A 25,646-nucleotide genomic window follows, 5' to 3' on the forward strand; every position below is an offset into this window, starting at 1 on the left:
ATTAACGCAGCTGCTTGCCAACAGCCCCGACATTTCAGCATGGTCTACTGCTTTTGAAGACGTGTTCACCATATTATGCCATCTTTTGATATCCCCACCTATCCTACGCCACTTTGACCTGGACGCTCCTACTGAAATCCACAGGGATGCTAGTGGAGTAGGCCTCGGCGCTATTCTTGCCCAGCATAAGTCTGGCTTCGAAAAGTACGTCGTCTCTTATGCCTGCCGCACTCTCACCAAAGCGGAAACTAACTATTCAGTCATCGAAAAAAGAATGTCTTGCAATCGTTTGGGCAATCACCAAATTTCGCCCTTATGTATATGGCCATCCATCTGACGTTGTAACCGATCACCACGCCCTGTGCTGGTTGTCATCATTAAAAGACCCATTTGGCAGCCTAGCTCGTTGGGCGCTTCATCTACAGGAGTATGACATCCATGGTGTCTACCAGTCAGGCTGTAAGCATTCGGATGCCGACACTCTTTCACGCTCACTACTGCCCGATGAGCATGGCACTCTGTCTGTCTCCAGCTACGATTCTTCGTCTCTTACATTCGCTGACATGCCAGCAGGGCATGGCAGGGATCCTTGGATAGGCTCTCTTTTAGAGTATTTATATCAACCGTCACCACGCACCACCGACCACTCACTTCGTCACACTGTTCGCCACTTTGCCACCCGCAAAGATCTCCTGTACCACCGCAATTGTCTACCTCATGGCTGTAAATGGTTGCTAGTGATTCCTCGCCATTTACGTTCCGACGTATGTGCCTCTTCTCATGCAGATACGCAGTGCGCCCATGCCGGTGTGCTAAATACGTATGCACGCTTACAGCTTCGATACTGCTGGCGAGGAATGTACCTCTCCATTCAGCAGTACGTCTACTCGTGCTCTAAGTGCCAAAAGAGCCCACCTCACAAGACAACAGGGCCGTTTCAACCATTGCCTTGTCCCTCCCAGCCTTTGGACCATATCGGCATTGATTTGTACGGCCCTCTACCGTACACCCCAGATGGCAACCGCCGTGGGCCACCTCCCGCCCTACGCTGAAACTTGAGCACTCCTGGCGGCCACAGCACATGAAGTCGGCTTGTTCATCCACTGCAACCTTGTTTTTAGACACGGTGCGCCTCGCGAGCTACTGAGTGACCGTGATCGTTCATTTCCATCCGAAGCTGTAAAAGCCCTCCTTCGCGAATGCAACAATGTCCATAGAACTACAAGTGCCTATCATCCGCAAACCAATAGGGTATGACTGAACGCTTTAATCATACTCTCGGGGACATGTTTGCCATGTATGTCTCCGCTGACCACACTAACTAGGACCGTATCCTCCCCTTTGTCACATACGTTTACAATAGTGCCACTCAGTCTACCACGGGATTCTCTCCCTTCTTCCTTCTTTATGGTCACGAACCTTCCTAGTTTTATGGTCACAATTCTTTTGTGTCACTCCGACACTTCCAAATCTACGACCCTATCTGAAGCCAGCCCTTATGCCTAAGAATGTCGTCAGATCGCTCGCTCACTTACCGCTGTTGTGACTTCGGGCTGGAGGACGAAAGACAGACTCTTTCCGCAGACGAAGAAGAAACGAAAAACATTATACAATATTTACAGATAGTGGATGATAGACTACATGTAGCTGCAAGAGCGCATCAGACTGACTGGGCGGCTGGAAGCGACTCTGTCTTCTCACAATGGGCTGGCTCTCCCTTAAATCCCTTTGGTAACTTCTCGTCGGCAGGAACCAGTTTGGTGACTTCTCGTCGGCAGGAACCAGGCGAGGCAGGGTGATGCCGTTGCCCCCAATGAATTCTTGATTCGTCACGGAGAAGGCTGGGCGCTTCTTGAAGTCGCCTCCCGTGTTGAATTGTTGACTCGTCGCGGAGAAGTGAGAGCTCCCGTCGCCTCGCTGATATGCACGTGATGCACATAGTATGGCAGCTTCCATCGCCTCATGTTAGCCACGTAGTGTACATAGTATGGCAGCTCCTGTCGGCTCGATGATGGGCACGTGGTATGGCACAATACCGCGCAAGACCAGGCCAGCCAGAAACATGGCCGTGACGCAAGCTTGACTTTTCCATCACATTCACCTGGCACGCTGGTATGGATCCGCATTCCTTCCTCTACTCCTGGCCTTTCTACTAAGTTCAGCTAAAAGTATGACAGCCCTTACTGCGTTCTACAACAGATGTCCCCAGTCAACTACGTCATTGAACCTATTCCGCCATCTATGGACCAACGGCGCCGCAAACATGCAACTGTTCATGTCAACCAACCAAAGCCGCACAACGACCCACCAGTGCTGCCTGTTCCATAAGTCGCCAGGATGGCTCCTTTTTCGCCGGGGAGTGATTGTAGCGAAAAATACGGGTGCCAGCAGAAGACAAAGAGGAGGAGAACAGTTGTTGTTGTTGCTCGAGCTCGTCCCGCTCGGCCATTGTCTCTTTCTGTGCATTCATATAAAACGCCAAGCACATCTAGCCTTAAACCTTTGAGGGTCAATGACGTAAATATACGGCGCCGGGAACAAGTCCAAAAATGGTCGATGCCGTATATTTACGCCGCTGTCTGTACGTTTAAAAAGCGTGCCAAATTCCTAACTTTTTCTATTCTGTCATGTGCTGCCACTATGTGGGAATACCGGGAATTTTTTTCGAACGCCTCCCTCTCTCAGTTTTTGTTGAATGGTTTGTTTTAGAACTAGTTTGCTCCTGCACGTCTATGTACTACTGCTCGCGCATTGGTGCACGCGCGAGCAGCGGAGGTTCGGGGTTTGTCCTGCGGGCAGTTTCGGCTTCTTGCGCTTGCAAAACTGATGGCTATCTCGTTACTAATCGCTCAAAGAGCTACCCCCTCTTTCTCACTTGTTTAGTGCTCACGAGGGTGTGCATAGGAAGGATGCCGCCGTGCATGCGTTTCCGTTGCTTCTTGTTTTTTTTTTTTACACTCGTGAAAACTAATTGCCCCTGGTTGGCGATAAGGTGAATATTAGCGGAAGTTTGTCACATGTTGTGCTTTTTGATGGGCACACAACCACACAGTTTTCTTGAGTGCGCGCACCTATGCAGTTCGATTACGCTATGGATGTACATATTAGATATCAGTGTAAGAGCAGGAACATTTGAGTCTTGCAAAATACTCTCGTGTGCGCATTTTCAAGGCCGTGAACTATGTGTATAAAAATGCATAAAATTTTTTGTTCTCTTAAGATTCATCATCATCATCATCATCAGCCTGGTTACGCCCAGTGGAGGGCAAAGGCCTCTCCCATACTTCTCCAACAACCCCAGTCATGTACTAATTGTGGCCATGCCGTGCCTGCAAACTTCTTAATCTCATCCGCCCACCTAACTTCCTGCCGCCCCCTGCTACACTTCCCTTCCCTTGGGATCCAGTCCGTAACCCTTAATGACCATCGGTTATCTTCCCTCCTCATTACATGTCCTGCCCATGCCCATTTCTTTTTCTTGATTTCAACTAAGATGTCATTAACTCGCGTTTGTTCCCTCACCCAATCTGCTCTTTTCTTGTGCCTTAACGTTACACCTATCATTCTTCTTTCCATAGCTCGTTGCGTCGTCCTCAATTTGAGTAGAACCCTTTTCGTAAGCCCCCTGGTTTCTGCCCCGTAGGTGAGTACTGGTAAGACACAGCTGTTATAAACTTTTCTCTTGAGGGATAACGGCAACCTGCTGTTCATTATCTGAGAATGCCTGCCAAACGCACCCCAGCCCATTCTTATTCTTCTGATTATTTCGGTCTCATGATCCGGATCCGCCGTCACTACATGCCCTAAGTAGATGTATTCCCTTACGACTTCCAGTGCCTCGCTGCCTATTGTAAATTGCTGTTCTCTTCCGAGACTGTTAAGCATTACTTTAGTTTTCTGCAGATTAATTTTTAGACCCACTCTTCTGCTTTGCCTCTCCAGGTCAGTGAGCGTGCATTGCAATTGGTCCCCTGAGTTACTAAGCAAGGCAATATCATCAGCGAATCGCAAGTTACTAAGGTATTCTCCATTAACTTTTATCCCCAATTCTTCCCTATCCAGGTCTCTGAATACCTCCTGTAAACACGCTGTGAATAGCATTGGAGATATTGTATCTCCCTGCCTGACGCCTTTCTTTATTGGGATTTTGTTGCTTGCTTTATGGAGGACTACGGTGGCTGTGGAGCCGCTATATATATCTTTCAGTATTTTTACATACGGCTCGTCTACACCCTGATTCCGTAATGCCTCCATGACTGCTGAGGTTTCGACAGAATCAAACGCTTTCTCGTAATCAATGAAAGCTATATATAAGGGTTGGTTATATTCCGCACATTTCTCTATCACCTGATTGATAGTGTGAATATGATCTATTGTTGAGTAGCCTTTACGGAATCCTGATTGGTCCTTTACTTGACAGAAGTCTAGGGTGTTCCTGATTCTATTTGCGATTACCTTAGTAAATACTTTGTAGGCAACGGACAGTAAGCTGATCGGTCTATAATTTTTCAAGTCTTTGGCGTCCCCTTTCTTATGGATTAGGATTATGTTAGCGTTCTTCCAAGATTCCGGTACACCCGAGGTCATGAGGCATTGCGTATACAGGGTGGCCAGTTTCTCTAGAACAATCTGTTTACCATCCTTCAACAAATCTGCTGTTACCTGATCCTCCCCAGCTGCCTTCCCCCTTTGCATAGCTCCCAAGGCTTTCTTTACTTCTTCCGGCGTTACCTGTGGGATTTCGAATTGCTCTAGACTATTTTCTCTTCCATTATCGTCGTGGGTGCCACTGGTACTGTATAAATCTCTATAGAACTCCTCAGCCACTTGAACTATCTCATCCATATTAGTAATGATATTGCCGGCTTTGTCTCTTAACACATACATCTGATTCTTGCCAATTCCTAGTTTCTTCTTCACTGTTTTTAGGCTTCCTCCGTTCCTGAGAGCATGTTCAATTCTATCCATATTATACTTCCTTATGTCAGCTGTCTTATGCTTGTTGATTAACTTCGAAAGTTCTGCCAGTTCTATTCTAGCTGCAGGGTTAGATGATTTCATACATTGTCGTTTCTTGATCAGATCTTTAGTCTCCTGCGATAGTTTGCTGGTATCCTGCCTGACGGAGTTACCACAGACTTCCATTGCACACTCCTTAATGATGCCCACAAGATTGTCGTTCATTGCTTCAACACTAAGGTCCTCTTCCCAAGTTCCTCTTCCTTTTAAGATTACTTCCTTTTCTTATTGTTGTTATTCATGAATGAAGAGTACATATATACCAACGCAAAATATATTTTTTTCACTTTATGGTCACCATAAAAAAAATTACGGCATATTTTTTTTCGAAATAAGCCCCTAAGAATTGAAGTCTGCAATAAAAAAAATCAACCCTAGGCAGTCGCATATGGTGAAAAAAATCGACCCTCAAAGGGTTAAACGCATAGTATCAATCTTACGTATTTATGTCTTAAAAATAAATGTCTTTCTTTATTTTCCTTTTTTTTTATGCCGCACGGTGATCTTACACGCATTGCGTCCGCAGTGTCAGCTTTCATTCTGCTATGTTATTGTCGTTCCTTTGAGGAACAGATATGTTCCTTGTTCTTCAAGCAACATGTGTCTCTTGTGTACTTTTGTGCATACAGTTTTCTATCACGTCTTGCGAAACGCAGACAGAAAAACATATGTAAACTTGCTGCTTGCAGTTTTAAACAAATAAAACATATCTGCCCCAACCGGCTTCCAGACAGTTTTACCTGAAGTAATCTGACAGAAAAAATATGTGTGTTTTCCTCGTGCAATACAATGCCGAATAATTGGTATGAGGGTTACGGAGTCTTTTATTGGGGTCGGACTTCGGGCACCTAAAATAGTTTTTATTTGGCCTTTCCAAATATTAACCCTTGGCCTGTAAGCCATGTTTTTTTTCTCCAGTCCAGGCTTAAAAGAAAAAAAAAAGAAAAAAAAGACGGCACAGTAGCTTAATTAGTAGCTATATAGTGGCCACGATATTGCGCTGCCAAACTCAAGCTAGCAGATTCAATTCAGGCCACAGAATTCAATGGGGTGAAAATGGAAAAACACCTGTGTACTTATATTTAGGTGAATATTAAAGAACCTCAAGTGGTGAAAACTAAACCGGGTGCCTCATAAGCAAATTGTGGTATTGCCACAAATAACGCCAGAACTTGTTTAATCTAAAAAACAAGGTAGAGGTGTCCTCCTACTTTTGCCAGGGATGTAAACAAAATGAAATTGTCCTGCAGTCTGATTTCCCAAGGAAACAGGTTACACTTATTTTATATTTCATACCTGCATGTAACGCTGTTCCCAACTGCACGCCAGTTCAACTGAGCAGCTTGTAAATTGTAAACGGCTGCTTTCAGTTATCAAGCACACGATCATAATGACAGTAATGAAGTAATTAAAGGAATGGCATGCTTCACATACACATAGAGATATATGTAGATTTGTTGTGTTTGTTCAATGAGACAAGTGTGATACCACCATGCACCACACAGTTTTAATGGGATGCAAATATGATAAGACTGTCCAAAAAAATTAATTTCCTTGCCTGAATCGAGTTGGCAGATTTACAGGCTGCCCAAAAACTGGGACTTTATATTGAATGACAACTAGGAACTTGTTAAGCAGAAGTTATTAACCTCCATGCATTAATTTGCTATAGGAACAACACGTCCCTCCCCAAAAGTCGCGACTCTCCAGTTGCGGAATCATTTGGAACGGTCCTCACTTGGATTGATCGCTCATCCTCGAGGCTTCAAAATGCTGTTATGCAACATAATCAAACAGAAATTATTATTGAAGTGCTGTTGTTCATATTAGCGTCCAATCATTCCATTGATTCCTTCTCTCGGAAAGCTCACTGGTCCACCTGGGGCTGGTTCCATCTAGAGTGTACTGGAATTGTATCACACTCTAGTTCCATCCGTGCTGAGGCATAAAGCCACAGGCTGTCCCTCAAAGCTGCCATCAACAACTTGAGGCACTGGGACACTGAATATGGCAAATCAGTTCTGCGGAAGCCCACAATGTGGAGGAAAGTACATGAAAGAGAAAAATTGGCGTTCACCCAAATTGCAGGATGAAGCTACAAAGGAAACCCATATGGGCTTCTCTGAAAGAAAGACTTGCAGTTGAAAAATTTATCCTGGTCTGGGACTCGAACCCGGGACCATTGCCTTTCTGTAGCGGTCGCTCTATTATCAGAGCTAACCAGGAGACTAGCCGATCGCAGAGCGAGGGCAAATTATTCAGTGTCCGAGTGCCTCAAGTTGTTGATTAATTTGCTCTCGCTCCGCGATCAGCTAACCTCCTCGTTAGCTCAGATTGTAGAGCGACCACTGCAGAAAAGTGTTGTGACATCACCAGTAATTTTCATGGCATATTTGTATGCTCACAAGCTACTGCTGGCTGCGCATGTGCCAAGAAATAGTATGCTTATATATGCACCCAAGCATTGTTATGTTATCTCTTCTTGTTGAGTTGAGGCTGCCAGGATGCACCTTGATAATAAAGTATCTTCTAACCAGTGCTTGGTGTCAAGCTACAACAAGTGGCGACGAGAATGGGATTTGCGCCAGGTTTCTAGGATGCCCACCACAAGCAGGCTGAACAGAGGCATAGCTACCCTGTTGGGAAGCTACCGGAGTTCCAACCAGATGATGGCAAATTTGAAGTGTGCCTGGAGCAGTTCAAAGTATTTGCCATGGCCAACGACATAGCCATGGACAAGAAGCTCTTGGTCTTCTTAACGACTATAGGTGAGAAGGCGTACGTCATGCTGCAGAGTTTGCTGTTGCCTAAAAGACAAGCTAAGCTGTCATTCACGGAAGTTGTAGGTGTTCTGAAGAAGCATTACACTCCTAAGCACTTCTTAGTCATGGAACGATATCGCTTTCCCCAGCAAAAGCAAGAGCCACATGAGACAGTCGAACATTTCACAGTCAAATTGAAGAAACTCGCTGCAACATGTAAATTTCGCACTTTTTTGACCGAAGCTCTGCGGGACCGGCTCGTTTCTGGGCTACGTACCAAGGGGAGTATGGTGCAGACTGTTGGCAATGCCAAACGACGAAGTTACATCGTAACGGGTGTGCAGCATAGAAATAGCCATGGAAGCGGCAACGCAAGACACGACAGAAATGCTGCAACCCAACGACAAAGGAGCGCCTGCAGAAACAGAAGACATCCACTGGAAATAGAAAGTCGCGCAAAAGAGCAAAGCACCAATGAGAGAAATGCTGACCAAGTCCAGCCTCGCAAAAGCAAAGGGGTCAGTGAAAGAAACGAAACTAATGTGTCATCGATGCAGAGGACAGCATTCACCTTCGAGTTGCCAATTTCTGAACAGTACCTGCTATAAGTGTACGAAAAAGAGCCATATTGCCAAAATGTGCAAATTCAAGCTTGTCTACAATGTAGAGAGTGAAGAGTGCAACAATAATCTATTCACGTTGTGTCACTTGAACCAGAAGGAAGGCACGCCTACCATTTTACTTGATAAAGTGGCACCCACTGAACTTGACACGGGCGCAGCAGTGTCAAGAATGTCAGAGGTAGAGTTTGCTAAACACTTTCCAAATGCCTCTTGCAGATAAGCAAATTTCAATTTAGCCACGTACGATGGCACGGCAGTCCCTGCAGCAGGTGAGGTGTCATGGATGTAAAGGTGTAATACCAAGACCAATGCTTCGAACTGCCACTGGTCATAGCGAAAGAAGCGCAGGGGGCAAGAATGCCCACATTGTTTGGCCGAGATTGGCTTTCCAAAATCAAAATAAGTTGGCCTAAAGTCTTGTCTGTAAAGGCGTTTGATAAGGAGGCATCGCTTGCTGAGAAATTTCCCAAAGTGTTGAACTTGGGTTTTGGTACCATTAAACGATTCAAATGCAGCATTGAATTGAAGGATGATTCGTGCCCTGTATTCATGAACGTGCGACTAGTGCCATACGCTTTGCACGAGCGAGTCAAGCAAGAATTGGTCAAGCTAGAAACAGCTGGTGTCATGTACAGGATCCGACACAGCACATGGGCAATGCAGCTTGTTACTGTCCCAAAACAGAGCATGCAGGAATTGTGATTATGTGGCGGCTATCGCAGCATGGCAAATCCAGCAATCAAGGTTGGTCAATATCTCTTGCCGCTGCCTGAAGATTGATTGATTGATTGATTGATTGATTTGTTTATGTATTTAATATACGCTCAGGGCCAAAGGCATTACAGAGGGTAGTGGGTAATATAGGTTACAAAGACAATCAATACAATACAGTAAATTATGTTAGAACATTATTTCAACATTCTCCAAAATAAACAAAGGTTGTCAGTGCATCACAATATCGTTGGTTATCCTCAATGGTTGCAATGTAGGGAGGGAGGCGGTTCCATTCAACAGATGTCTGGGGAAGGTATGACTGAGGTATGGCCTCTTTTTGCACAATGAATCCTTACCAACTAGCTCAGCTTTCTGTCATTCTGAAAAAAAAGCTTTAGTATTGCTAGGGTTGAGGATTGGGCGAGTTGGTATTGCATTCTAGAATTGGTACAGCGCAACATACAAAGGAAGAAACAAGCCGAGCCTCTGTTCCTTTATCTGGCTGGCTCGGCTTGTTTCTTCCTTTGTATGCTGCGCTTTACCAGTTTTAGTATTGCATTTTTTGATGCCAACCTTGTGCCAATGATCAATGCGATGGGAGATGTATTTCTTTGGTGAAATAAAATCGTCGTGGAGCATGACGTGATGATATATCTTGTGGAATAGAGTGAGGCAACTGGTTTTCCGGCAAGGTTTTAAAGGTGGAAGAGAAAGGTTAGTTTTCATGACTGTGATACTTACGGTATGGTTGTCATTTGAACAGATGAAGCGAATGGAGTTATTTTGGGCAAGTTTGAGAGAAGATACAAGATTTTCATGCCCAGGGTCCCATATACATGACGTGTATTCAAGTTTAGGTCGTATTAGTGATTTATAAAGTAGGAGTTTTAAGGACGATGGGAGCAGCAGAGAAGTTGCGACGTAAATATCTTAACATGCGATTAGCGTTATTAGTAACGTATTCAGTATGGGCATTCCATGTTAAGTTTGGTGATATATGTATGCCTAGATATTTATATGTTGCTATGGAATCAAGCGGAACGCCATTAAGACAATAAGAAGGGGAAGTGTTAGAGAAGCAACAAACGTGCATGAACTTACAATTGTTAATATTTAATTGCATTTTCCACGTTTTGCACCAGTTAGAGACCAAATTAAAATCGGTCTGGAGAGTACTAATGTCGTTGACGTTACGAATTTCCCGGAAGATTACACAGTCGTCAGCAAAAAGGTGGATGGCAGAAGATAGGGTGGAGGGAAGGTCATTAATATAAACTAAAAATAGAAGTGGTCCATGGACAGATCCTTGTGGTACGCCAGTTAGGCTGTTAGTAAGTGGCGAGGTTGTGCCGTTAGTGAAAACAAACTGTCAGCCGTTAAGAAGGAAAGATTGAATCCATCTAAAGACATGTGGATCAAGATTAAGATTAATTTGTAAAGCAACAATTGATGGCACACTTTATCAAAAGCTCTCGAGAAGTCTAAAAAGATGCAAATCCTTTGAAGTAAACTGTTTTGCACCATGCAAGAAGAGCATGCAGCATGTGCCACCGAAAAGATGCAGTCATCACTTGCCTTCCAACATATGCTTCTGAACCTACAATCTGCAAGCTCCAGACGTAGTGCTTTTTCCTTCAGCCTTCTTGCGATATCTCCTTGTTCAAAGAGTGAGAACCACTCTTCACTGAAGCATTAGGAAAAGAAAATTAGCACCAAAATCGAAACTGTTATAACAGGAAAAGCAAGGACCATCATCCATCATTGATACCAAAACAAGATGTACACATGGTGCTTACCTGTTATGACCAACTACAAAGATTTGCTATTTTTGTCCCAACATGCACCTTTATTAACGTCACCAGCTGCCTTCATTGTGATTGTTTCTTAATTGAAATAGATCAACTTTTCTACACTCATGCAAGTAAAAGGGATGGGTAATATTATAGGCTACACAGAACAGCAACAAATAACAACTGAGTTGCAATAATTCAATTTTCTGGTTAATGCAAACAAATATTATAATTTGGTTTAACTATTATGCAGACCTGCCAACCTTAAGATGAAAAAAAGTGCTACTGTCAAAGCAAAGAAAAAGAACTAAGACTTGGAGAGAAATACTAACAACTGTCTTCTACACAAGATGTACACTGTTCATAAAGATTCGCTTTGTGCTGCAGAAACACCATGTAAGGGTATGCTGCTCTATATCTGCAGCAAGAAAGATGTGTCACAGAAAAACAGAAAAGGTTGTGATATTTATTCATGAAATATTGATGCAACGGCAGCCAAAATTTCCCCTGACAGTGGCATTGCTGCCAGTAGGTCTGAATAATAGAGCAGATCCAAAACATCAAGCTTTGAAAAATTGATTGATGACTACATTTTCATTTTGCCAAGATCAGTTTCACCCTAGCCAGGGCGCGAACGAAAAATTGCATTGGTGTCAATACAGAAATCATAAGCAATCTCTAGAAAACTGGCATCTTAGGATAAAATCGTAAATGTTTGCAAGTAGATCTAGTTTTTACACATACGGAAACCACTTCATTCAAAGGTGTTAATCAAAGAACTTTTATTTCTGAGGGTAGAATGTCAAAAGCAATAAATGGCCGATGTGAAGACATTGATTAAATGTTAACAGCCAAAAAGGACCCTTGACTAGTGCCCAAACTACTCTCTGTGCTAGTGGGCACTAGTAAAAAATTATGCCACTGCCCTGGTTGCATGTTTATTATTAAGATATCCTCTGGTGTGCAGAGAAAATCTTTTTCTTCACCATGGAACTTGGAAATGGGCAAACACTCATTCTTGTATTTTGTATGAAACTGTTTAGTGTGTATATCTTTGTATAGTAGCCAATAATTTTGATCTGGACCATCTCATTCAATTTCAAGTAATTCATAAATCTCATAGTTCAAACAAATATGTGGTCCAAAGGAATTTAAATCAATGCAAGTCCAGCTGTACATGCACTAATTCTTGATGAGCTTTCAGCTACATGCCTTTGATATAAGCACATGCTTTACACATCGATACAGTTAATGTAATGCTCTGACAAGCGGTTTCCCACCTTTATGAAACAGTCACTTCTGGCCCTTTCCCCACAAAGCTTTGATGACTAGTTGGTTACTTAGTCATACCCTATGAGCCTGTACCTTTTAATGCACTTATTTTAGTAACTACATGTTTAATTTATTACAAGTTTACTTCATTATCTACAAGTTGCGGCTTAATGCATTGTATACCTGTATTTTTTTGAGCAAGTCTGAGAGGCCTCTGAAGCTGCTCCTCTGAAGCCATTGCTGGTGTAGTGGCTGGAAAATGTGTCTAAGGAATCGAAACCTGAAAGATACATTTGCAATGTGTCATTATGGCATGTACAGACAAAAAGTTACATTCTAGAAAGCAAGCTTCAACCGATTTGCAGTTTCTGGACAGGAAAAAATGAAGTTCAACATTAATTTACACAATAATGGCTGACTGATAGACACTGTAATGGAAGTTTCCAGATCAATCTTGAACAGTTGTAATTCTTTGATGTGCACATAAATTTAGGTAAAAATTCTGGGGTTTTACAGGTGAAAACCACAATTTGATTATAAGGCCTGCCGTAGTGGGAGACTCCAGATTCATTTTGACCACTTAGGGTTCTTTAACATGCACCCAATGCACATGGTGCAAGGCCCTATCAAATGAGAGCAGCATTCCGCGCAAGTTGGTAATCCATTGCTTAAATGATATTGCGCGACAAAAAAAAATGACACGGATGTGAGAGAAGACGACACACCAAGCGCAAACTTTCAACTAAGTTTATTGTGCCACTGTGTCGATTTTATACATGGCAGGCAGCGTAGACCGCGCATGCGCTTACAAGAAAGTGAAGTGCGAATTCATGAAACATAGTTACGAGTCATGTGATGCCACATCCAAGAAACTTAATTCTTTTTCTGTGAGAGCCAGAGACGGGAAGCTAACACACGTATCACCCAATTTCACGATCATCTGCGCTTCAGATATTTCATGGATGAGCTGCGTGCTGCCACGGGAAACAATCGTGCATTGATCCTCAAGAGGTTTGCATCCATGATCGCGACAGTGATCACCAAGAAACCACCAGAGCTGTTTTTTACATTGTTGCTGTGTTCGCGGAGCCGATCATTGAGGCAACGCCCAGTTTGTCCGATATATTTCTTCCCACATGAAAGCGGGAGGTTGTACACCACCCGGCGGACACACTCGACAAACTTTTTGCGGTGATGCTTTCTGCACTTATCGGAAGGGACGGCATTTGGATCCATCAGACTGTAAAGCCTGCCGAGCTTGTTGGGAGCAGAAAAAACAACTCTTACATTTGCCCTTTGGGCCATCTTTTTCAAGTTGTGGGATATCCCGTGCATGTAAGGTATGACACTTACTTTAGGGCGTATGCCAGGAGGGGCATCGGCAACTGACTTCTGCGCGCTGGATCGTGCTTCTCTTAAAATGCATTCCACGACAGACACTAGCACCACCCTAGGATATCCAGCCAAGGACAAACGTAGAGTTTGCGTTTCAAAGCTTACGTCCACAACATGACAGCAAGACTTGCTAAGGGCATTCTTGAAGCACAAACTGATAATGGCCCGCTTCAAGAATGCCCTTAGCAAGTCTTGCTGTCATGTTGTGGACGTAAGCTTTGAAACGCAAACTCTACGTTTGTCCTTGGCTGGATATCCTACGGTGGTGCTAGTGTCTGTCGTGGAACGCATTTTAAGAGAAGCACCATCCAGCACGCAGAAGTCAGTCGCCGATGCCCCTCCCGGCATACGCCCTAAAGTAAGTGTCAGCAGGCTGACGGATCCAAATGCCGTCCCTTCCGATAAGTGCAGAAAGCATCACCGCAACAAGTTTGTCGAGTGTGTCCACCGGGTGGTGTACAACCTCCCGCTTTCATGTGGGAAGAAATATATCGGACAAACTGTGCTTTGCCTCAATGATCGGCTCCGCGAACACAGCAACAATGTAAAAAACGGCTCTGGTGGTTTCTTGGCGATCCACTGTCGCGATCATGGATGCAAACCTCTTGAGGATCAATGCACGATTGTTTTCCGTGGCAGCACGCAGCTCATCCGTGAAATATCTGAAGCGCAGATGATCACGAAATTAGGTGCTACGTGTATTAGCTTCCCATCTCTGGCTCTCACAGAAAAAGAATTAAGTTTCTTGGATGCGGCATCACATGACTCATAACTATGTTACATGAATTTGCACTTCACTTTCTTGACGTAATAGTTCTGCGGAAACCCGCAAGGTGGAGAGAAGTAATGAATAAAGGGAAAATCAGACATCAACCCGTTTGTAGCAATTGCTACAAAGGAAACCCATACGGGTTCCTTGAAAGAAAAGCCTCATAGTTGAAGAAAAATTCGTCCTGGTCTGGGACTCGAACCCGGGACCACCGCCTTTCCGGGGCAGCCGCTCTACCATCTGAGCTAACCAGGCGGCTAGCAGATGGCAGGGCGAAGTCGAATTTGTCGACAACACGAAGCAAAGGCTTTCACTTTCTTATAAGCGCATGCGCGGCCTACGCTGCCTGCCATGTATAAAATCGACGCAGTGGCACAATAAACTTAGTTGAAAGTTTGCGCTTGGTGTGTCGTCTTCTCTCACGTCCATGTCATTTTTTTGTCGCGTAATATCATTTAAGCCCCTATCAAAGTGTGGATGTAGCAGCCGGAATTTTATCCCATATCCTTGTGCTGTGCAGGGCAATGCCTTTGCCACCCCGGCGGGTATAGATTTCATATGCTTCAGGCATTTGTGAATCCCACTTGAAGACACAGCCACAGTGGCCTTGAACAGAAACCAATACCTCGTGTTTGGCAGCAAAACACCAGACTTCCAGAGCCCCTATGCGAGGTACTGTGTTGTGAAGTATACATGCTGCTTCGAAGGAATATTTTATGTTCTTGTAGCTCCATGTGACAACAGCCGTGCGCATGAAGCTGTTCCAATTTCTGAGTTTTACTGCATATGGCGCAACACTGAACCTATGACTTTGGCGAGACTGTGCAACACCTTGCAGACATCTAAAATTATTACAGATGTCCCTACCAAAGAGTGAGCCTGTAAAACAGGACCATGTAAGGGTCATCCCTGAGCTTGTACTATTGCATGAATACTGAGAGGCAGAGCTAGTTTGCATTGTTATTGATATGCCATAGCAATGCAACACACTGAAAGCATTAAAGTTAGCTGCGAATGTTTGCCTATTCTTTTTCGTTTGCTGTTAATAACTAATAAGAAAAGTCTTTCAGATGTGATACGCCGCAATTTTACTGAATACCATAATTCGGTCATACGTTGCCCTTTTCTTACCCCCCCCCCCCCCCCTCTCCTAAGCGCGTTGTAAACGCGGTTGACACAGTACCATGGTCGTTACATGGCTAGACCTCCATATCGGTTTATAGAACCACGAACACACACACATATAAGAAGAAGCTCCGTTTCGTGACGAAGTTTACTGCCATAGTTGCTACATTTAGATTCAATATAGTTCTTTTTATGACATTTATGCAGCACCTGCTGTTCAACAGGCACACCAGTGAGGCGGGAAAAAAAGAGCGTTTCAGTGTTGTTACACATACTACGTATTCCCCAGGAAAGGAAACGTTACTGTAGACTGTACGTGCAACACTGACAGCACAAAAAAGCACTCACGACAGTATGCAATGGTAGAAGCATGCGGATCCAATAAAACTATAAGCATAGCGACACAATTTGGCCTCCCTTTCGGTAATGGCATTAATCTGCTACACCATGTTAACAGTGCAGGGAGCAAGCAGTGATCGTCAGCAAAGTGCACGCAGCACTTCTCTGATGCGGAAGCTACAGGAAGCATCACAAGTAGTACAAGTAGTCCCCACCGACTTACCTAGTAAGCTGGTATCCATCACAGTATCTGCAACTCACAGCTGCTTACTCATGACAACACGCTGCAAATGCAAACACGCACAGTGCAAGTTAACTTCAAGCTACAACGCAGAAGCCCTACGTTGTATAGCAGGTCATTGGCTGTCGACTCCAGCCATGGGGTATGCCTCACGCTGGATGGTTTGTACACAAAAACCGTCCGGAAAGCAGTTGGTCAGTCATGTGATTTACAACTACTTGCACCACAACCCGTTGGCACGCCAAGTAACTTGTTTTCATGAACACGTCAACAAGAAGGACAGCGCAAGTTATCCGATAATGCTTCAAGAATTATATCTCATTCTCCTGACACAATCACAGCCGCGTACTTCCGCCAGAGAAGAGGCCCTTTACTATAGATTGGGAGAGTGGGTCCAACCAGTGGGCACTGGTCCAACCAGAGAGTTTCATACAATAATTACTAGAGGGAACTCTGGCGCTAGTGTCTCCGGGAGCTGCAATGAGAGCGGGTGAACGAAAGTTACTATTATTTTCAGTAGTCAAACTCCGGCCGCGGCACCTGGCCCCTTTTTGTCGCGCCCACGGGGCGGCGCGCGCGACACTGTCGGTGCCCTCCATGGTGCGGGCGGACAGAGACACCGATGCGTGCAGCAGCGTGCCACGTTTTGCTCGTGTTTTTTATTTGTGTGCCAGGAAAATGCTGCTCGCCTTGTGGGCCAACATGTCTGCAATAAAGCAATGAAACAGCAGTGAAACAAGAAAAACCACGAGAAAGAGACAAAGTGATAGCTAGGGAGGGTGCAGCGCCCTTCCTATCACTTTGTTTTTACTCCTGCTTTTTTGTTTGTGTTAGTAATACCTTGCGAGCATTCTACGACGAAATAGTGTACCAGACCACCGTCTTTGAACTTCGTGCGCATTTCCTAAGGGCTATAAACTTGTTACACTGTAATCATTCCAGGTCATCAAATATTTTTTGGAACTGCTAAACTCGACAGAACAGAATGCAATTCAAAAGAACCTGAAGTTTTTTGCATCACACCAAACGACAGAGTCGCCGCGAGTAACTCTGATGTCGACTTTAGATATTATCGATAATCTGCTGCGTCTAGGTGCGGCCCATGTTTTGACAGCCAAGTTAAATCAAGATCCATTGGAGGTAACGTACACTGTTCACATTTGTTGTGACTGCATTCACATTGCACTGTTTGCTAGGAAATTCATTCTCATGTTTTTTCAGCGACACTTTGGACTAGTGCGTTTCTTCGGTGGAGATCAACTTCACGCAGATATCCCGCCTTCTAAGCCTGTATACACCTGTTAAAACGGCGCTACGTGGGAGTGTGGAAGGTGTGCCAGGCCCTGTGCTCGTCGGCGTCAACGACACATTCAAGCAGACCAGAGAAGCGTGCAAGTCAAAACATAGTCTTCGCAATGCCAGTGAGGCGATGTTGATAAGTTGCGTGGAGCCAAGCAGCTCACCAGAATGTGCTCGCAATGAGCACACTTATATGCTCGAGGGGACAATGTTGGCTATTATCTGTGTGGATATGTCATCCATGAAGTCAGAAATGGTGCACAATGTGATCTATGCATAGCGGACAAAAGCTCTGAAATCCCAGCAGTTGGCTGCGACAGTTACTTGACTACAAAAGACTCAAGCAAGGTTCCTGAAAGCACCCGACGCCGAAGATGCTGGGCTTTATGAACGCTGCTAACAAAAGTGTGTCAGCTTCCCTGGATGAGGCAGACCTTTACGGAGAGATATTTTGGAAGGTTTTAGCTAGATGATCTCCCTCTTCTTGGTTGTCCAGAGCATATGTTCGCGTTCACGTGCGAAGTACTGAATTTCTTCATTGTTATACGAATGCCTTTTTACTCCAGGGATACAAACTGTCAACTAGAAAGCAGTCACAAGATAGCTGTAGCAACCAAGAAAGCGCGTCTTTTGTGACTATCAATGCAGCATGCTTATAGATTCATCAATCTGGCGTTGTGGGAAACTCTATGGCTCAACCCTTTGAATCGGGCGGCGGCGGCGCGCGCCACCTAGCGTTGAATGGTACTATATGCATTCATACCTATGTATTTACTCCTTTACTTTGCGTTGATATTATCCACCAATCAGATAGCCTCCGTTTAGTTATTTCTACCTGTTCAAAGTATATTTTACTTTCACTGTCTTTAAAACCCAAAGCTTTGAATAGTTCCCCGTTACATTCAACTGCAGGGTGAAGTTGCTTACAAGCAAGCATGAGGTGTTATTCAGCCGTTTCCTCCTCCTCTCCACACGCCCCGCAGAACAAATCTATCTCCTGGTATCTGGCTCGGTACGTTTTAGTCCGCAGTACACCTGTCCTGGCCTCAAACAACAATGAGCTTCCCTTAGAGTTATCGTAAATATTTTCTTTGGCTATTTCTTGGTTAAACGTCCTGTATGTCTCTAATGCTGATTTGGTTTGCATCTCTGTTTTCCACATGTCCCTCTCTGTCTCCTTAACCTTTTTCTCGACGGATGATTCCTTACCTGTCCCCCCACTGCTGGCCAAGTATTTGCTTGACAATTTTCTAGTTCGCTTCCTCCACCTTGTGTCAACATTCCTCGTGTATAACTGAAAACCTTCCAATCTCACCGCATTTCCCCCATTTTTCTCAATCGCTCCTCAAATGGTACCTTGCTACTAGCCTCTCTGCCCTCGAAAGAAGACCATCCCAGATCCCCCTGCACCCCATGATTTGGTGTCTTGCCATGTGCTCCCAGAGCGAGCCTACCCACACCACGTTGCCTAGTTTCCAACTGTGCCCGGGTCTCTGCTCTCATACATAGAACTGCATTGCAAAAGTCAGGCCCGGAACCATTACTACCCCCATCCATATTCCTCGTACTACCTCATATATATTAACGCGATAGCGTTAAGGAGCTCGTGTCGCAGAAAAGCCGGTGTCGTCGGCGTCGGTGTCGGCGTCCGCGGCGTTGGCCGTGAGCGATAAATCACGGCAGGCACTTCATAAATAAAAAGCAACTTCCAAAATGGGCTGGGTGGGAATCGAACCAGGGTCTCCGGAGTGTGAGACGGAGACGTTACCACTGAGCCACGAGTTTTTTTTTTTCTTTATTTCCTCGTTACAGAAATGCCATGCGAATACATTGTGAAAAGAGAATCAGCTTAGCTTATGCTGACTCTCTAAAATTAAAATCGCTTGAATTTAGCCAACTCATCGAACAGCGGCAACCAATCGGGCGGTTCTTTCTGGGCTTTGTACACTTCACGCATGTAGACGACACTTTCAATAAAGTTTTCTCGCACAGAATGGGCATTCACATCAGCATGACATACCGACATTCTTGTGGACCATATACTATGGAGGCTCAGCAGTTCGATGCTTCGAAGCGGTACAAAAGCGCCTCTAGTGAACGCGGTGTTACCTTAGAAACGAGCTGTTTCTAAGGCTCAGGCGTGCGTCGCTTGCTGAGGCGCACATTTCGTTGTCGCGCCGAACGCTGCGTTGCTCGACGTTCACCGCGTCCGATGCGGGGCGCGTAGTCGCTGCGCCGTAGCCCAATACCCCTTGGCGGGTCGACGGGAACGCTGTCGCGTTCCACTCTTGAAGGCGAAGCTTAAGCGTCCTCCAATTTTTGTAGTTCCACAGTGCCCTACTCTTCATAATCGCTGCACTTCTGTTACCTTTAGTCGTTACATATTTTTCGTACTCTGCCAGATACTCAATGCCATTATTTATCCACACCCCAAGATACTTGTATTTATCGACTATCTCCAGCGTGGCCTCCTGTATCTTATGCTCACCGCAAATGTTATCACTAAAAATCATGACTGCTGATTTTTTTTTTGCTAAACTTCAAGCCTTATCTGGTCTCCTTCTGTACCACATATGTTCATAAATCCCTACAGATCTTCTGTATTCTGCTTCACGTAGACGGCACCCCCGGACTGACCCAGCCGGGGGAAATCGGTAGTTGCCTTTTCCTGTCTCTCTCTCTCCCTACAACCTTCGTCTTTTCCTTACTTTCCACCTTTCCTGTCTCCTTCTCATTTCTTTATTACTTCCGACCTTCCTGGCAGCAAGGGTTAACCTTGTGTGAGTAGCCAACCTGGGTTATGTCATATTGGGTTATAGTGGCAACGTACAGCTGGCGTTTGCAGGCCCTGTTTTTCAGGCCCAGCAGCGTCCCCTTGTTGGACTCCATGGTGGGTGGCTGGCGTTGCTGCCGAAAACTACACGTCCACACATGGCTACTTCCTTCCCTCCACTACCTGATCGCCCTCAGAAAAGAGGGCGCACCGATGAAGTCTTCCAATTTTTTGGCCGCCAAAAAGAATCCTTCCCGCGTTTCCATGTCATCCATTCTGCAAAACCAGATAAACCAGTAAGAACTATCTCACCCTTCCTTGTTTCGAAGTCAGTGACTGAAGCCTTTGGTCCTGGATATAAGGCGTCGAGGATGTCAAGCGGTTATCTCCTCTTGGAGCTCCGCGATCAAAAACAATATGAAAAATTGTCAACAATAGTGTCATTTGGGGAAACCCAAATAATTATAACCCCGCACCGCACGATGAACACCCCCCGTGGTGATGTCTATGACGATGACTTGATGGAGCTATCTGAGGCTGAACTCTTGGAGGGCTTCAGTGACCAGAATGTTATCAATGTTAAACGAATTAGGATGAGGAGAGATGGAAAAGAGATCAAGACGAAGCACCTGATACTCACTTTCGGCTCAAGTGTCCTTCCCGAGTCCATCGAGGCCGGTTATATCAAGCTTCGTGTTCGGCCATACGTGCCCAACCCTCTCAGATGCTTTAAGTGCCAACGTTTCGGCCACAGTTCACAGAACTGTCGAGGCCGGCTGACTTGTGCCAAGTGCAGTGACAATGAACATTCCTCCGAAACGTGCCAGAACACTCCACATTGTGCCAACTGTGATGGCGAGCACGCCGCATACTCGCGCGCCTGCCCGTCCTGGAAAAGAGAAAAAGATATTGTGACAATCAAAGTCAAAGAAAACATATCTTTCAAGGAGGCACGTAGGCGGGTGTCATACCTGTCTAAGAGCAGCTTTGCCGATGTGGCGCGTAAGGGGGCAGCGTTACAACGGCCTCCGGCGGCTGTCCGACCCACAGGCAATGAGTCGGCAGTTACGCCATCTGCCCCCGCGGCGGTTGCAGCTAGCGCTGCTCCGTCAACACAGCAAGGGGGACCATCGATCCCGAAGGTGAGCGCAGCCGAGGCTGCCCCAACCTCCCCGGCCCCTTCCAGTGCTGGCAACAGCCGGCGCAGCCAAATCCCGCAGGGTGCCCCATCGACCTCCGGGCTGGTGGGCGCAGGGGTCTTGCCCTCCAAGGCAGGACTCTCCCTTGTAACTTCTCACTCGCAAGAGCACGTGTCCGGCGCCTCACAAGAGGCAATGGACACTACACCTGTCCTCAAGACGCACCAAACGCCTAAAGGCCAGAATACATGGATCGAACTTTCACAACGAATTTCGGACGGCAGAAAATCTGCCGCGGCGCGACGCCGTATGTTCGTCGGGCTGCGCTACATGGAGCGAAGGCACGGCGGCCACCGCCGGCGAGTCCCTGCGTTGTTATCGGTGTGGCTAGACGAGGCAAATGCGCTGTAGTGAAACACATGACATAAAAAAAAAACTTTAACGACAACTATTATCGCTTTTGAATTGCGGAACACTCTAAAAACGCATAGAACTTTGTTTAGGAATGATTTCTAGTGTTTTCTATGTGTTTGAGACATTCATGTGCCGATGTAGTTTAAAGAAAGCGGCGATGCTATGCGTTGTGGCAACACTGGGCGGGTAAGCAACTTTCGGCTCCTTCAACTCCGCGGCTCTGTTCTGTGGCTCGACGCGCGCGCGGCACGCTTCTGAACAGCCGAAATTGTCGTTAAATTCCAGCCGCGCCGCTTTAGATGCCATGCATACGAAAAGCGGGAGACCGGCGTGAACGATAGAGCGGGATCGGGATACACGGACAAGCGGGGAAGCCTAGTCGGAAGTCGAGGCGGACCTGATTGGATCGCTTTGTGGCGCCGCTCGTTTGCCGCTTCCGGTATCGTCGACGCCCGACGAACTTTTCTGCGCCAGCTAGATCGGCGGCGAACGACGTTTTCTCCGCCGCCGCGCGTCGCCTGTACGTCGCCGGGCGTCGAACGCCGACTATTCGTTGCATATTCGCTCCATGTATTCTGGCCTTTAGGAGCGGCGAGGCTCCCTCGAACGCTCCAGAAAGGGCAAAACCCCCGTTACAGGGCCTCAAAAGAGCTCTGTAACCTAAGGCATCACCTCCGTTTCCATACACACAGCACTTATTTACTTCCAATGTGGCTACACAAATAATTCAATGGAATGTCAGAGGTCTTCTTAGGAACCTTGATGACGTACAAGAAATTTATCCAAAAACACAATCCAAAAGTGCTGTGTCTACAGGAAACACACTTAAAACCACAACACACAAACTTTCTCCGACCGTATGTCAAGTTCCGCAAAGATCGCGATGATGCTGTCGTATCATCAGGCGGTGTTGCCATTTTAATTCATAAAAGTATCTCCTGTCAGCGTTTACAGCTACAAACGCCCCTTGAAGCAGTGGCGGTTCGAGCTGTTCTTCTAAATAAACTCGTCACCATTTGCTCCCTTTACGTACCCCCACACTACAAATTAACGAAACATGAATTCCAATTGTTTATAGATCAATTGCCAGAACCTTATGTTGTTCTTGGCGATTTCAATGCTCACAGCTCCCTGTGGGGCGACTCTCGTATAGATGCGCGAGGTCGTCTTGTTGAACAGTTCCTTTTAACGCGACAGCGTTAAGGAGCTCGTGTCGCAGAAAAGTCGGTGTCGTCGGCGTCGGTGTCGGCGTCCGCGGCGTTGGCCGTGAGCGATAAATCACGGCAGGCACTTCATAAATAAAAAGCAACTTCCAAGATGGGCTGGGTGGGAATCGAACCAGGGTCTCCGGAGTGTGAGACGGAGACGTTACCACTGAGCCACGAGTTTTTTTTTTCTTTATTGCCCGATTTTCAGTACACAACTATTTACAAGAGGAAACAATCACCGAAACAAAAAACAAGATACAACATACGTTTGCTGTTGGGCACGTATTCAACCAGTATCGTACTGGCTGAGTCTAATCAAAATTCGCGCAAATTAACCAACGGCTCTACTCTTGGGAGCCACTCAGGTGGTTCCTCTGTCGCCTTATGGAGAGCGACAAACCAGTGCACCTGTTCCCTGAAATACATTCGTGCAGGCCGCGCATCTTTATCAACATGGTATCCCGCCATTCTCGCGCGCCAAATACAGTGGAGGCCCAAGAGCATAATTAGGTCAAAAGGCACCCCGTCCTCGTTATCTACGCTTAAGTAACGAATGCCATACGCGTCTAGTGGAAATTCTTTCTTTAGTGTCCTCTGCAATACATCCCAGAAGAACACGCCTCCCCAACAGTTTAAAAAAACATGATCTATTGTCTCTGGCTGCTTGCAAATTAAACAGTGTGTTCCCCACGGTAAATACACTCCCTTTGCCTCCAAAAACTTCTTAACTGGTAATGTTCCCGTGTGTAATTTAAAGAAGAAGGTCTTTGTTCCTGGCGGGACCTGCATTTCCTTTACTCTTTTTAAAACATCGCTGCTTGGGCCTCCACCGTACAAGGACCTGTACAGTGGCACTGGGAAAAGGACGTCGCACAAAGCACAATACAGTTTCTTTTTGTTCACAACGGAAAGGAAATCATTCGAGAAGCGCACTGAAAGAAATCGAACACTCGATACAACTTCTTTGTAAAAACCTCGAATCCCTCCCGAAAACTCCACGAGTTCGATGCTTCAAAGCGGTACAAAAGCGCCTCTAGTGAACGCGGTGTTGCCTTAGAAACGAGCTGTTTCTAAGGCTCAGGCGTGCGTCGCTTGCTCAGGCGCACATTTCGTTGTCGCGCCGAACGCTGCGTTGCTCGACGCTCACCGCGTCCGATGCGGGGCGCGTAGTCGCTGCGCCGTAGCCCATTGTCTTACACCCCTTGGCGGGTCGACGGGAACGCTGTCGCGTTCCACTCTTGAAGGCGAAGCTTAAGCGTCCTCCAATTTTTTTCTACTGGTGCGTGCCTTCTGAATAAGAAGAAACCCACATATTACTGTCTTGCAAACAATACCTTTTCTTCAATTGATCTGAGCATAGTTTCCCCGTTCATACTGCCTGAACTCGAATGGGAAGTTACGAACAATCCTTACGGAAGCGACCATTTCCCCATACTATTAAGAACACTTAAAGAAGACGAATATCCACCACAGGCTCCTAGGTGGAAGATTGAGACAGCAGACTGGGAGAAATTCCGAAACTTAACTAGTATATCATGGGATGACATGTCCTCGTAAGGAATTGATGCTGCTGTGGAATATTTTACAGCCTTCATAATAGATGTCGCAACTAAATGTATATCACAAGTAAATGGATTGGCATGCAAACGGCGTGTCCCGTGGTGGAACGACGATTGTAGGATCGCTCGTAAGAAACAAAACAAAGCATGGGGGTTGCTACGCGCCTCCCCCACTGCGGAGAATCTTATAAATTTTAAAAAAGTAAAATCCCAACGAAGGCGAACCCGCCGACAGGCCAGAAGAGAGAGTTGGCAGAAGTTTTTATCTGGTATCAACTCCTATACACATGAGGCCAAAGTGTGGAACAAGGTTAATAGGATAAAAGGGCGACAAACATATTCACTTCCTTTGGTGAACACACAAGGTGAAGCACTGAAAGATCAGGCAGACTCACTTGGAGAACACTTTGAGAGCATGTCGAGTTCAAACCATTATTCGCAATCCTTTTTGTAATACAAACAAATAGAAGAATGTAAGCCAATAATACAAAAACCCAGACAGAATGAACCTTATAACCGGCCGTTCAGTATTGCTGAGTTGAGAGCTGCCTTGACTACATGCAAAAGCTCTGCACCGGGACCTGATAGAGCCATGTACGAAATGATCAGAAACTTACACACTGACACCGAACTTACACTACTCACGCTTTTCAACGCTATTTGGGCTACGGGATACCTCCCATCCACATGGAAAGAAGCGATTGTGGTTCCTGTTCTTAAGCAGGGTAAAGACCCTTCCTTGGCGGCAAGTTACCGTCCGATAGCTCTTACAAATTGTCTTTGTAAGCTTTTTGAAAAAAAAAACAATGGTTAACCGCAGACTTGTACATTTCCTTGAACTCAACAATATCCTCGATGCCTTTCAGTGTGGCTTCAGAGAAGGGCGGTCCACAACCGATCACCTTGTGCGCATTGAGGGAAACATTCGCGACGCTTTCTACATAAACAATATTTACTATCCGTATTCCTCGATATGGAGAAGGCGTACGACACTACGTGGCGCTATGGTATCTTGAGAGACTTGTCGGGTATTGGCATCCGTGGCAATATGCTCGTCCTAATAGAAAGCTATTTGTCCAACCGTACATTCCGCGTGAAAGTCGGCAATGTATTGTCGCGACCTTTTATACAGGAAACTGGTGTACCTCAAGGAGGTGTACTTAGCTGCATGCTCTTCATCGTGAAAATGAACACCCTTCGTGCTT

General features: G+C 45.7%; 1 protein-coding gene across 1 annotated transcript in view; it reads right to left on the reverse strand.

Annotated features, from left to right (window-relative positions):
* LOC142582166 (TBC1 domain family member 5-like) overlaps positions 1–16,503 on the reverse strand; it is a 134,234-nt gene extending 117,731 nt beyond the window's left edge. The window contains exons 1-3 of the mRNA XM_075691560.1: positions 16,032–16,503; positions 12,364–12,460; positions 10,694–10,802 (exon numbers count right to left, since the gene is read on the reverse strand). Coding sequence (XP_075547675.1) covers positions 10,694–10,802; positions 12,364–12,460; positions 16,032–16,050 — 225 coding nt within the window. The 5' untranslated portion in view covers positions 16,051–16,503. The remainder of the gene's footprint in view (positions 1–10,693; positions 10,803–12,363; positions 12,461–16,031) is intronic.
* Between the last annotated feature and the right edge of the window lie 9,143 nt (positions 16,504–25,646).

Source organism: Dermacentor variabilis, chromosome 5 (assembly GCF_050947875.1).
Source record: "Dermacentor variabilis isolate Ectoservices chromosome 5, ASM5094787v1, whole genome shotgun sequence".
Taxonomy (NCBI): Eukaryota; Metazoa; Arthropoda; class Arachnida; order Ixodida; family Ixodidae; genus Dermacentor; species Dermacentor variabilis.